Source organism: Siniperca chuatsi, linkage group LG12 (assembly GCF_020085105.1).
Source record: "Siniperca chuatsi isolate FFG_IHB_CAS linkage group LG12, ASM2008510v1, whole genome shotgun sequence".
NCBI lineage: Eukaryota > Metazoa > Chordata > Actinopteri > Centrarchiformes > Sinipercidae > Siniperca > Siniperca chuatsi.
In genome coordinates, this window is record NC_058053.1 from 22,446,282 (window position 1) to 22,460,462 (window position 14,181).

The 14,181-nt window shown below is 40.9% G+C and overlaps 1 protein-coding gene across 6 annotated transcripts in view; it reads right to left on the minus strand.

The window, feature by feature from the left end:
- sema5ba (sema domain, seven thrombospondin repeats (type 1 and type 1-like), transmembrane domain (TM) and short cytoplasmic domain, (semaphorin) 5Ba) overlaps positions 1 to 14,181 on the minus strand; it is a 166,707-nt gene that overhangs the window by 20,621 nt on the left and 131,905 nt on the right. For all 6 annotated transcript variants that reach the window (XM_044215757.1, XM_044215755.1, XM_044215756.1 and 3 more), the window contains 3 exons: positions 3,801 to 3,918; positions 3,132 to 3,316; positions 253 to 396 (listed from right to left, as the gene is read on the minus strand). In XM_044215757.1, the coding sequence (XP_044071692.1) occupies positions 253 to 396; positions 3,132 to 3,316; positions 3,801 to 3,918 (447 nt within the window). The remainder of the gene's footprint in view (positions 1 to 252; positions 397 to 3,131; positions 3,317 to 3,800; positions 3,919 to 14,181) is intronic.

A 14,181-nucleotide genomic window follows, 5' to 3' on the forward strand; every position in this document is an offset into this window, starting at 1 on the left:
AAAAACAGATCTGGTATCAACTAAGTATTATGGCTGAGTAAGGACAGGATACATCTAATCTCTAATGCATCCTTCCATAGCACTGGTTGAATATAACCATCATTTTCACCATATTTGCATACTTTTTTAGCACAGGTGGTCTCAGTTGGATATGATATTATATTAATTATTTGATTGGAAAGATTAATTTGATTATTGCAGTCAATCAATGGTGGATTTATCAGTTACTTTAACACATCTGGTTATCCTCACCTCTCATCCCTGCTTGGCCCCACACACACACGGCCACCATGTCGGGGTGAAGGGTTGTTACAAGAACGCTGGCGCAACTCGAAGCCTGTACCACAGGTTGTGCTGCACTGTCCCCATGACGACCAGGGTGTCCAGCCTCCATTTCTATGGCAACAGACACATGGTTTTAACAACCTATTTCACAATGGCTCCAAAACCTGCATAATTATTCACAAGTGCTTTTAGTATTATTCTTTCACAGGGTGTTCTCTAAGGCTAAAGGGGAAAAAGAAACTCTGTTTTAGCTTGGTCTGATCATTACTCTAATTCTGAGCTTCTGGAAACAGAAATGCAAACACACACAGGGAGTGCATTCTGACTGGGAAACATTTATTCAATTTGCTTAAGTGCTTTGTTCCTGGGTAGCACTTCTCATGATTTAATTGCCACTTTCTGCAAAAGCACAATTCAATTTCGACACCAAGGATTAAATCTAGCATAGCTATCCAGTGGGATGAAGGTGCCTAAACTCTTTGTCTCCGCTCTGTTCTCTGTAACGCTGATTGGCCAATTCCCCTGCAGACAGAGGTGGTGAGAGGTGTCACAAGGAGAACCTGGATGTCACCTACATTTTCTAATAGGATTCCTCGCATTCATGACCTTTCTCATGTTCTGTCAGCGTGTAAATTGTGCCCTGAGGTGGATGCTTCAAAGTCAATCAGAACATTGCTGCTACAGTAGCAGAGGTTAAGAAAAGATTGTAGTTCTCCTGATCCTGGACCAGACTCATTTGCAAAATGACAGGCTTAATGTGCTCAATCATAGCATTGTAATAATTTCAACTTGACAATGTCCAGTGTACTGAGCCAGAATACATTACAAGCTCACACAACCTCAATTTCTAACATCTTTTTTTATCTATGATATACTGTAGATCTTATTATCATATTTTATTTTTAAGATAATATACAGCAAATCCACAGCTTCAGCTTTGTTTAAGGCGAAGCACGTATATTTGTAAAGCACTTTTCAAACATGGAGAAGTGCTCTACATAAGGCAAGAAATGGATTAGAGCAACGGTTAAAACACAATGAATAGAAAAATAAAATCAATTAAAGTAGAATACAATGAAATAAAATACAAATAGACAAAAAATAACAATGAACACAGTTTAAGTACAGTTACAGTGCAGTAATAAGATGTCCAAAATTTAATAGAGGAAAAGTGCTGGAGAGAAATTAATAAATCTGCATAGTCACTAAAAGTAGCTTCACTAAGGGACCCACTGGGTTTCTATTCTTCAAGCATATGCGAAATGTATTTTCCCCCAGGGCTGCTAAGAAATTTATAAACTAGCAACAGTACTTTAGAATCTATTGTGTAACTAACTGGGCACCAGTGTAAAGATTTAAAGGGATAGTTTGGGTTTTTTGAAGTGGGGTTGTATGAGGTACTTATCGATAGTCAGTGTATTACCGAAGCAAAGTGTATGCGTAGGAATACTGAAGTCCTGTGGAATACAGAGGTCCCGCGGTTGAGAAAATGTAGTGCCAAAGGAAAGGGCTGTCTGACAGCACGGTAAAGGGGTGAGCATTTTGCTTTTAGTGTATACTTAGACTGATGTAGATTTTTTTGGGTCAAACTTTTTTTGGTAATACGTATTACTATTGATACCCATTCACAAAAATACAGAGCTGAGCATCTGTGGCGTAGCAGCTGTCTGCTTCTCCAAACTGGCTGCTCGCCGACCCCCATCTACTGTAGGCAATACACTGACTATAGATAAGTACCTCACACAACCCCACTTCAGAGAACCCGAACTATCCGTTTAAGAGCAGGATTTAAAGGTGGGGTATGGCATTCTTGAGAAATCCAATACCATGACAAATACCATGATATGAAGCAAACAACGACACAATGTGACTAACGTTAGCTAGGTTGTGGGTTAGCAAACTGTCCCTACAGTTGCTGCTGCTAAGCTAACAGCCAGAGAGGACGAGACAGTTTCCCAGAGCCAGCACACCAGCTCCAGACAGCAATACTCACAACTCTCCGGCTACTATAGCTAACATCCCAACAACAGCTTATCTTGGCAAACTAGAAAGTAAGCTCAATGTCTGTGAGCAAGTCATTTAACGTTACCTGACACACAAATCATGGCTGGAATATTGTTGTGTGGCTCGACCCGAGCCACTTTGTTTATTTCCCATTTAGAGAGCCAGGGCTGTGTAAAAACACCAGATTTTTTTCCAGCGCACACACTGAATTTGACAAGAAGACGTGTATTGGATTAGATTTGCATACTCTACCTTTAATGTGCTCTGTTCTCCTGGTTCTTCTTAGAACTCCGGCATTTCTGAATGCGCTGCAGTTTTCTAATTCTCATTTTAGGAAGACAGGACAAGAGACTGCTACAATAATTCACCATATTGGGGATGATGGAATGAATGATTTTAAATCTTGTCAGGACATAATACTTTTAATTATTGTTTTTTATTTTACATGATAAAAGGCAGATTTAGATACTGTCTGGATGTGACGTGGAGATCTGGGTAGATAACACCACCATGATTTCTAACTTGGTCTTTATGCCTTATAGTTCTGCGATCAAGCTGGGGAATAACATTGAGTCTTTTCTCCTTGTTAGCATATACAATGATTTATTTTTTGTCTTTTTTCCATTGACTTATACGCATTTTTAGTTATATTGTCATTATATTATTTTTTCTTAATACCATAGGCCTGTGATTGGACAAGTGATCCTTAGTAATTTAAACCTTTTTGTATTAAATATGCCTGAAAATAAAAAAACCAAGATAATTATATGTGATGGTTATTGTTGTTATTGTTTAATTATTATCATCAATGTAACAATCAGTCAATCTTTTTCTTTCCCTACCTCGAGCAGTTGGAGACTTCAATAGTGGGGCCCTCGCAGTGTTTGCCTCCACATCGAGGGGCAGGGCTATCGCAAGACCTGGAGCGACACAAACAGGAGCTCACACCATCCACACCATCATCATTGTTGCAGGGTTGCCATGGCGCCCAGGGTCCGAAGCCACCATTGGTGGTTTGGTTCCGCAACTGGAAAACAAACATCAGTCATGACGAGAGATCAGGTCAGCAAACATCAGCCTGGGTTATTCAACCATCCAACATGTGTGTCAGTGGCTGCTTAGAGTATAGAGTAGAAGTAGTATTAGAGTGCAGGTCTTCTGCTGCCAGACAGGACTTTTCCTTCTAAAATGGAGAGTGAGGGTTTTCAGAGGATTATAGGGGAATACATTTACTGCAATTCACTTCACTTTAGCCATATTCAATCCAGTTGATCTAAGTGTAATCTAATCCATTTCAGTTCAATCCAATTCACCTTCCGTTCTTCCTCTACTACTCCTATATCCTGTTCTGTCTTGTACAACACACACTGAGAAGTCGTTAGTCATGGATGATGCCAAACGCTGTCACAAAATGACATCAACATTGCGCTGAGTCTTACGGCCCCATGAGGAGAGATGTGACGCCGTGTTAGCCTTTCTTGCAGTAAATGCTGCAGTGACGTAATTCTTACCGGACAAACAGTGATGTTCTGCTTCCACTGGCTCATGTTAGAGCTGTCCTCCAATGTGGTGCATCTGCGCTGCCTGAAGTCCCAGCCACAGTAGGGGTCCCTGGCCTCCAAGCACAGCCTGCAGGGGACAGGAGTGAGGAGGAAAGAGGAAGACTATGTTGTCAGCAAAGTGAGTAGTTTAATTGTTAAATAAAGACAGTGCACATTAATAAACATTTCAGTAAATATAACAGAGTTAGACAAAAAGTCTATTTTACATCTGTATTCCCTGGACAGATATAACATAGTAGACACCAGTTTTCTCTAGAAAAAGTCAAAGAACTGCCGTTGCAATTTACACTGTAGACTGTGACCAGAACAAATGAATGGTAAAATACGTGACTGCACATATATTTCACTAACCCCCAAAAAGTGAATTAAGTGTTAAGTTTCTTTTTAAATAAATACAAACCCGATTCCAAAAAAGTTGGGACACTGTACAAATTGTGAATAAAAACAGAATGCAATGATGTGGAAGTTTCAAATTTCAATATTTTATTCAGAATACAACATAGATGACACATTAAATGTTTAAACTGAGAAAATGTATCATTTTAAGGGAAAAATAAGTTGATTTTAAATTTCATGGCATCAACATATCTCAAAAAAGTTGGGACAAGGCCATGTTTACCACTGTGTGGCATCCCCTCTTCTTTTTATAACAGTCTGCAAACGTCTGGGGACTGAGGAGACAAGTTGCTCAAGTTTAGGAATAGGAATGTTGTCCCATTCTTGTCTAATACAGGCTTCTAGTTGCTCAACTGTCTTAGGTCTTCTTTGTCGCATCTTCCTCTTTATGATGTGCCAAATGTTATCTAAGGGTGAAAGATCTGGACTGCAGGCTGGCCATTTAAGTACCCGGATCCTTCTTCTACGCAGCCATAATGTTGTAATTGATGCAGTATGTGGCCTGGCATTGTCATGTTGGAAAATGCAAGGTCTTCCCTCAAAGAGACGACGTCTGGATGGGAGCATATGTTGTTCTAGAACTTGGATATACCTTTCAGCATTGATGGTGCCTTTCCAGATGTGTAAGCTGCCCATGCCACACGCACTCATGCAACCCCATACCATCAGAGATGCAGGCTTCTGAACTGAGCGCTGCTAACAACTTGGGTTGTCCTTGTCCTCTTTAGTCCGGATGACATGGCGTCCCAGTTTTCCAAAAAGAACTTCAAATTTTGATTCGTTTGACCACAGAACAGTTTTCCACTTTGCCACAGTTCATTTTAAATGAGCCTTGGCCCAGAGAAAACGCCTGCGCTTCTGGATCATGTTTAGATATGGCTTCTTTTTTTACCTATAGAGTTTTAGCCGTCAACGCCGAATGGCACGGTGGATTGTGTTCACCGACAATGTTTTCTGGAAGTATTCCTGAGCCCATGTTGTGATTTCCATTACAGTAGCATTCCTGTATGTGATGCAGTGCCGTCTAAGGACCCGGAGATCACGGGCATCCAGTATGGTTTTCCGGCCTTGACCCTTACGCACAGAGATTGTTCCAGATTCTCTGAATCTTTGGATGATATTATGCACTGTAGATGATAAGTTCAAACTCTTTGCAATTTTTCTCTGAGAAACTCCTTTCTGATATTGCTCCACTATGTTTCGCCGCAGCATTAGGGGAATTGGTGATCCTCTGCCCATCTTGACTTCTGAGAGACACTGCCACTCTGAGAGGCTCTTTTTATACCCAATCATGTTGCCAATTGACCTAATAAGTTGCAAATTGGTCCTCCAGCTGTTCCTTATATGCACATTTAACTTTTCCGGCCTCTTATTGCTACCTATCCCAACTTTTTTGGAATGTGTAGCTCTCATGAAATCCAAAATGAGCCAATATTTGGCATGACATTTCAAAATGTCTCACTTTCAACATTTGATAAGTTATCTATATTCTATTGTGAATAAAATATAAGTTTATGAGATTTGTAAATTATTGCATTCCTTTTTTATTCACAATTTGTACAGTGTCCCAACTTTTTTTGAATCGGGTTTGTATAAATAGACACACATAAAATTAATAATAAAACAGTGAAATGGGATAGGTGAATGCAGACAAATCACAATGTTTTTTAAAGTCCAGCGTTAAAAAAACAGGGCACCACTGTGACTAAGCCATATCCAAACACACTGGTCTCAGACCTACTGTACGATACATGCATTATTAAGGACTCTGAAAGATGACAAAATCAGACTTTTTGGTACATTGTTCCTCCCTCAGCACACAAACAAAACTATACACGGTACATCACCCAAACAGTGATTAAATATTTGTAAGCTCCTCCAGTAAAACAGAGGCTTAATGACGGCTAATTAAATCTAAAGCTGTTAATGATGAGGCTAAGCCACCAGAGCAGATCTGGATGCCTCAGGAACACAGGATAAAGGCATCAACTAAATAACTCCTCTCTCTCAAAGTCTCCCCTTCACTTTCTGCCTCTCTTCCTCTCCTTCATATGCTCCTTTTGTCTCTCTCTCTTTCTTCAACTATCCTCCCTCACTCTCATTCTACTCCCTCTCCTTCTCAACTCCTTCATCACAACATTGTACTGTAGGTTCCTTTCCTCCTCTCTCCATTCAGCTGAAAGGAGAGATTCTTCTTGTTTTTTCTTTCCTGGCACAGAGCTTCATGGTTTATTTAAAGAGCCCTGTAGTGTTTTAGCCTGAAGGTTGAGGAATCTCCAAGTGTTGATACAGCTCTCTGTGCCAGGTCTGGGGCTCCGTGGTGAACCTGGGGTCGGCTTAGATCCAATAAAGACAGTACTGCTTAGGCAGCACATCAGAGGTGACCCCACAGACCAAGAGCAACCAAGCACAGGAGAGAGAGACAGGCCATGCTCATGAACTTCCTTCATGAGCATGATGCATTCACCGCAAACTTTCTTGTGCGTCATTTTAATTAAGCAACATTATTACAGCGATGCCGGATGCAATCTATAATACAGATGAAACAATAATCATAATGAGGTTGGCCACAAATTCACAGTTCAGTGAACCTAATAGTTCATTTGAAAGAACGGAGGGAGGAGTGTGTTGCCATTTTGGATCAAGGTCGATTAAATTGTATCTGTGATGGCTTTGATGTGTGGTGTTGCATCGTCATGGCTTTCTGATTACCAACACACTCACCTTCACACACACACACACACACACACACACACACACACACACACACACACACACACACACACCATTACAGAGATCAGCTAAGCGGAACAATTATGAGTGTGTATTTCAAGGATGGAATAAATAATGTTATATGAAAGGGAGAGGTGGGAGAGATTTGAGGCCTAATTAGCTCCGGATAAAGTGTGCCAAGAGGCAGGCTGGGAGGTATCTGACCTCGGGGAAAACACTTACTTCTGGATTCACCTTGTTTGCATTGATTTAGAGAAAATTGTGGGTCGAAATATGAAAAAAGATGACTATAGCTCAACTGAGCCATTCATGCTGTAAGCTCTTAAGACCAGAAAAAATGTATCTGCTGGAAAGAAATGCTGACAAACTGATTGCAGTGCAGGTGAGGATGGGGGTTAATGCTGTGGGTTAAGATATTCACACAGCTGCAGGCACATGTGTGTGCTCACAACAACACAAGCACTTAAAGCACAAGGTATGCTACTAGTTGGTCTGCTTCAGTCTTCCCAAAAATATCTACACCTATTTGAATTCAGCACTTTGTCCCAAATCTGTAAAATATGGGGACACACTTTTATGTACTTGATGTCTGGAGCTGTTTTTCCTGGTTTGGGCAAGTCCCCTTAGTTCTAATTAAGGCAAATCTTAAATCAAACTTTATTTAATCAGGTAGTCTCGTGGAGATTGAGATTTCTTTTTCAAGGGACACCTGAGAACAAGAAACATTCATAATCAGACAACCACACAACCAGCATACAAAAACACAAATAAGTAGAGATGCCAAGTATTGGTATCAGGGCCGATCAGCCAGCTGGTGTTGCAGTGCTCCAGCTGGGCTCTACACTGCTACAAATATTACACATTACCCCTTTAAGCAAATCAACTTTTTGTTTTGAAAGTTTTGAACAAGGGCCTTCAGTATTTGGATCAAGAAGCTTGTAAAAAATAAGCTTGGCCGGATTTAGGAGGCTACAACGGTTATTTCAATCTGTCAGATACATATTTAATCAACATTTAGGTTAATATAAGTATTAAATCGGACTTAGTATCAGAAATACCAAATATTAAAAGGACTCAGATCGGAAATCTTGATACAAATAAGGCCAGACAACCACTATCACACAAAAGTATACAATGGTATTTTAGACAATACTGTGCTTCCAACTTTGAGGCAACAGTTTGGAGAAGGCCATGGCAATGCAAAAAAATTTGGATGCAAATTGCAGATGACGGTGAGAGAGCTAAAGGAAGATCTTGGAAAACAAAAAAGGGTACTGAATCTTGATCTTTGGCAAAACACTTTGCTCTGCCTTTGTGAAGTTTAATTGACATTGGCATTCCAAGTCGTAGTTTGATTGACATCAATAGATACTGTATCATTTTCTGTTACAGCAAAACAGTAAAGTACATTGATTTCTTTTACACTAACGTCAAAAATAGTATATTATGACATACATAGCATACATACTGTATTCTACTAGTGTAATATGTGGAATTGGGACATAGTACAGGTTTGCAGTCTCAGTATTTCCTCCAATAATTTCCTTCACCATGGGCCATTTAATAAACGAGGGAAAGAAGAGGGCGTACCAAGGCGTTTATCTCCCACTGACCTTTCTGCAGCTTCATAAAACACGAGCCAAGCCCTCTCAGTGGCTTACCGTTTTTTAAAAACAGGACCAATGTAAAAGTCAATTAGAGGCAGTGTGGGTGGAGAGAGGGCCGTGTGATGGGAATAGAAAAGCTAATTTCTGTAACAGGAAGTGCAGAGTGATGTCAGCCCAGACAGGAGGCTGAGTCTGCAGATACACAGGAATGTGAGGCATCTAAACTGTATGAGAGAGTGCGTGTGTGAGTGTGAAAGAGAATGTGTACATAATCAAGTGCGTTTTCTGAATACCCCTCAGTCTGTGTACACTGTAAGGGCGTGTCTGTATTGTGGGTGTGCCACCATGTGTGAGAGCATCGCTTTGACAAGTCTGCAGGGCACTGGCTGATATTTAATTCAGCAGCGTGCATGCCCGGTGGCACACTTTATCAAAACAGAGAAGCCATGGAACATGGCCTGTTAAATTTTAAACAGACCGAGCTGCAAAACCCACCAGGCGATATAACAATATGTCTGGACGAGTGGCATGGGAAGATATATCTGCCGGATTCTCTCTGTGGGGGTGTAATTGGCATTTTAAATCGTTTGTGAATGTTGTAAAAACCAGTGTCTCCTTTTATTACAGGCCCTTTAACAACTAGACATAAAAACAATAGCTCACCTCGCCTTTAATGGCGGACCGTCAGTGTATAATTGCAAATATGATCACCAGAGCTGATAAATTATGGATTGGAATCAGCCATTATTAGCTGTAGCACTGACACTCTGGGAATACGTTAGCAAAGGCTGTCTGGAGGGTCTGCTCAGTTAAACATATGTCTGCATACGCCGGCCTCTCTCCATCTCTCCACACGAGCAATGTCATTTTTTGCAGCAGCTCTCAGGAGACCGCCACTGACAGGCTCTCTGTCCTCATCCTCTCTCCAGGGGAGAGAGCCCATCCCTGGGGCTTTTCCCCCCACTGTGCTGGGCTGAGCTGGCCATTCAGGAAGTCTGCTCATGATGAATTGGAAACACAGCGAACTCCTGCTAGCACTCAGCGCTAATACATCCAATTAGGCCCAGTTGGAGCCAGGCTGAAGACTGATGGTGCCGCGTCCAAAAAAAAAAAAAAACAGGAAAACAAAAGTGAGATGGCTGTCTGCCAAAAAATGCCTGATGTCCTCCATGTACAATTTTAGCCCTTGGTGAATAAAAGGAGCTGCATCATCACAGAGAAACAGTATGGAGAAAGGCTACAAGACAGAGAGAGAGAGGACGAAAGAGAGGAAGAAAATATAAGAATATTCAAAAGCAAGGTAATAAATGGCAGAAAGATGGTAAATGGATGAAACTAAGAGACAGGGAAAGATAAAACTGACATAGTGCAGAGATGAACAGACAACACAAGACAAGAAAACAAAAAGCAAGACAGGTGAAGTTGGGAGCAGCACTGAACTGCAGGTAGAGTATGATAGCATTTTTATCAATTTAGTCAATTCATCTGAATCCAGTATTGAATCTGCTTATGCAATCCTTTGCAGGGTCACAATAGGCTAGAATCTATCTCAGGTCACATTAGGAAAGAGGAAGGTTACACTCCCGACATAAGGGCTGATACTTTTAGACAGACAACGATTCACACTCACACTCATACCTTTGGGAAATTTACCAATTAACCTGCATGTCTTTGGACTGTGGAAGGTAACTGAAACACCCAAAGGAAACCCATGCAGGCATTAGGAGAACATGCAAACTGTGACAGTGCTAACCACTGCACCACCATGCCACCCTTATTTTTTTAATCTCTTATCAACTATCTTTAAACATTTGTAACCAGCTAAATTATGAGTAGCTAAAAATCAAAGATTCATTTGAGATATGTAATCACCTATTGTTGTCTGAGAAGACAGAAGCACTACAGTTTTGAGTGGCAGCCTAATCAGTGTTCACAACCTGTACAGATAGAACCTGAAACTATATTTTTCACAAATTACTCTAGCCAAATACTGGAGAGGAGGACGTGATAATCCGCTTAAGTCATTGATATGATATACATGAACCTCTGAGATTCCAACGACTGAAACTGGGGTGACAGATAAACTGCCGTTTCTCTAGATAAGACTCACCACTCTACTGGTCTTGCTGAACTGCAAAATCACACAGTCCACTCACAATCGTACATTACCCTTTGCTTACAGAAAAAATTACTAGGTTCGATAAGATATTAATTGTCCTCTGAGCTTTGCAAATCCAGGTGGCTATCGTAGCCACTTGTTTGTTTTTATTTATTTTTCATTTTACAAACTTCCCCCTGAAAAGGGAGCAGAGTAGTTAGAGTAGGAAATTTAAAAGATGGCGAACCGTAGGTGACTGGTCCAAATCAAGAATGAAAGACAGAGGACTGTGAGAAAGCAATATAGACAGAAATGGAGACATGAGACAGAGAGCAAAATGATTACACTGAGCTGCGGCCAGAACAAAGCCTTTAATAAAAGTAACAGCATTCTGGAGCAGTAATAAATACATCCACCGTGTGAACACCATCTCTCTTTCTCTCTCAGTGCTTGGCTGGTGAAGTGTTCCTCTGATTGGTCATAAAGGCTTAGCAGCAGTGAGCTCTAGAGGCCTGCTGAAAGGGTGGCAGCCACAGCCGACTGTAAATTGGGTTTGCTGGTGACGGTCCTGTAAGCTCCCCTCACACAGAGGCAGACAGGGAAGTCCACACCACTGTATAGGGGCCCTATAGGGACTGATGCTAAAGTATAACGAAAGCTGCACTGCAACATATCATGAATTGGTTTTAACAAGCAGCCACACACACACACATACTGTGGCAGAGATGATAATGGTCAGTGGTTTTCCTCAATGGCCACTTAGTGGTTTCCTGATGTTGTTTTAAACTTCTGCTGCAGGCAGGCTGACCTGCCTCAGCCTCATGACTACTGCCAGGTCACTGTTAATCACACACATAGAACCACGCACTCATACAAACACAGCAAATTGAACCAAAGCCCCTCAGGCGGAAATGTAACTATCACCAGCAGGACAATTGTACCTCTTGTAATAAAATGTAATGTTTATGTAAGCAGATGTGTGAGCGGTGGTTTGGCTGCAGGAACAGAGCCGCTACAGAAAGCCTGATTTGTTCCGTTTCATCCTCCTCAACATTATCCTCATCATTTATTCAGCATTTCCTCCTTTGCCTCCTACTTGTAGTTATTTCTGTTTCCATATTTTTTCTTATCTTTTTCTTTCTCATGCTTTTTCGTCTTTCTCCTCATCACCAACTGCAAAAACAGTCCAAAAAAAAGCTTCATTTGAATCCACCGTGTAAAACCACTTTTCCCTGTCTGATACCTTCAGTTTCAACAAAAGAGTAAACCAATCCAGGTAAGAAAAGTAGTGCACTTACTTTCAAAGTTGATTTTTTGTAGGGGGTGTAAGCACTATGCTACTGTTCTGAGTGAGACCAGTAGTTTCATTCTCCATTTGGCAGCGTGGACTACCTTTCTTCCCTTAGTGAAGGGAAAAAAAGCCCTGATGAATGCAACATTGCTGCTAAGCTAGCACACTGCTGCAGCCAAAATAAATCACTTCACTAACAGAGCGCGATAGAGAGATAGGGGCTGGGTGTAGGACAGAGTGGTGCTGTTAGCCAGAGGTGCCAATTGGCCAGGTCAAATATAATTATCACAAATAGAGGACAAACACACAGGCATGTGCGCACACACACACACACACCCACACAATGGCACACAAGCTGCAGCATTTGTCTGCGAGCTATCACTAAAAGGCTACAAATCACTGGCTGTTGAAAAGGTTTAGCAGTGTATCAAAAAAAGCACTTCAGTTAAAGATGATATAAATGTTATTCTACTCTCAGGGTTGCAAGTGTCGCCAATACAGATCAATAACAAAGGAAACATTAAAAGCACTTAAACGTAATTTAGTTTTCAGACTCAACAACCATACAGGCATTCAAAGCAACATGTGTTATTGATGTCGAAACATAAGCTGTATGTGCCAGCATTTTAACTCTATGTTTAAACAATTCCAAACATGCACACTTACATACATGAAGAATTTCTGCATTATAGGTACTGTACAGCCACAGTCCATCCATTATTCCATTACCATCCGGATATTTTATAACAAAGCGGATAAGTTATGACTTGTTCATAAATCATGTTTCACCCTCTCTCTTGCTGTAGCGCCCATCATGGCACTTTAAACACCGCCATTCTTCACTGTTTGTATATGTGTGTAACGGTGAAAAGCAGCATGTGTGGCTGCATGAGTCGCTGTCATGTATAAAACCATCTGAGTGAATGGATGTATTGCTGTATGTGAATGGGACGGATCAACCACACACAATGCAGAGGAGATGAGGAGAATGGCTCATTCAAGTCAGCAATACAATGACAGGGTGTGTGTTCAGACAAAGAGTGGGATGGCAGGTGGGTCTTTTCACATAGTCTGAACAGTGAAGCCTCTGAGAAATGTAAAAAAGACAAAGAAAAAGTAGTTAGAGAAAGACCAGAGCTTGGTGGTAATGTGGTACAAAGTAACAAGGCAATGCAATCACAGCACTTTTCCCAGTAACACAGCAGTGTGAAGCATTACCTAATCTTTTCCAAGAAATTGTGTTAAAATTTGAGATACAGTAAATGGTTAATCTTGGAGTATAATATATATATATATATATGCAGATATGGTGGCTGTGATACTCCAGTTCCCCATGTCTACAAGCCCTGAATCAACAAGTCCTTAATGTGGTACTGCTGAAGATGGAGATGCAGCAGTACTGGGCACACTGGGACCATGTTTAGGAGCTGTGTAATGGAGAGCCTGATCATTTTCAGGAGGGGATTGAAGAGGATGTTCTCTGAAGGTCTTCAAAAGAATCGCAGAGAAAAACTCGGTGAGCCCCCTCAACAGATTCCAGTTGGTCAATAATCCAAAAATGTTGCTCCTGCTGTGATCCTCCAGATCAGCCGCTTTGAATTTCACGCATAGGTAGGAACAAATGCTTTCCAGCTCCATAACACACTCAGTTAAGTCCACTGTTGTCCATGGTCAGATACCGTAGTGAGAGTTTAATTTATTTTAGCTCCGAGAGGGATTCAGCGACAAGTGCTAACTTGTGCTGCTCAAGCCGTGATGGTAGCAAAAGTGTACCTTGTCAAATTCTTCTTTTTGAAACTTTTTCCTTGCCTTAGTACCCATTGTTTATGCTAGCAGAACTCAAAAGGAAAAAAAAAAACCCAAGTCTGGTATTACACTTATGTATCAGTTTTCAAGTTAATACGGTGATTGACAAAGTGTTGGAACACAAGGGTCAGCAAAGTTAGAATCTACCCCCTTCAGCCAAAAGTGAAAGCACCAGAAAATAACTTTTCTTATGGCTAATTGCTCCTTCTACTGTGAGAATGTGTTGTATGGTTGCCTGGAAGTAACGAACACAACAGTAAAACAGCTCTTAACTTCTCAAATGTGAGGCTTTTCTGATTTTCTCTGTTTTATCAATGTAAATTGAATATATTTGCGTTTTGAACTGTTGGTCGAACAAAACAAGCTATTCTAAATTGTCACCTTTGGCTCTGGCAAATT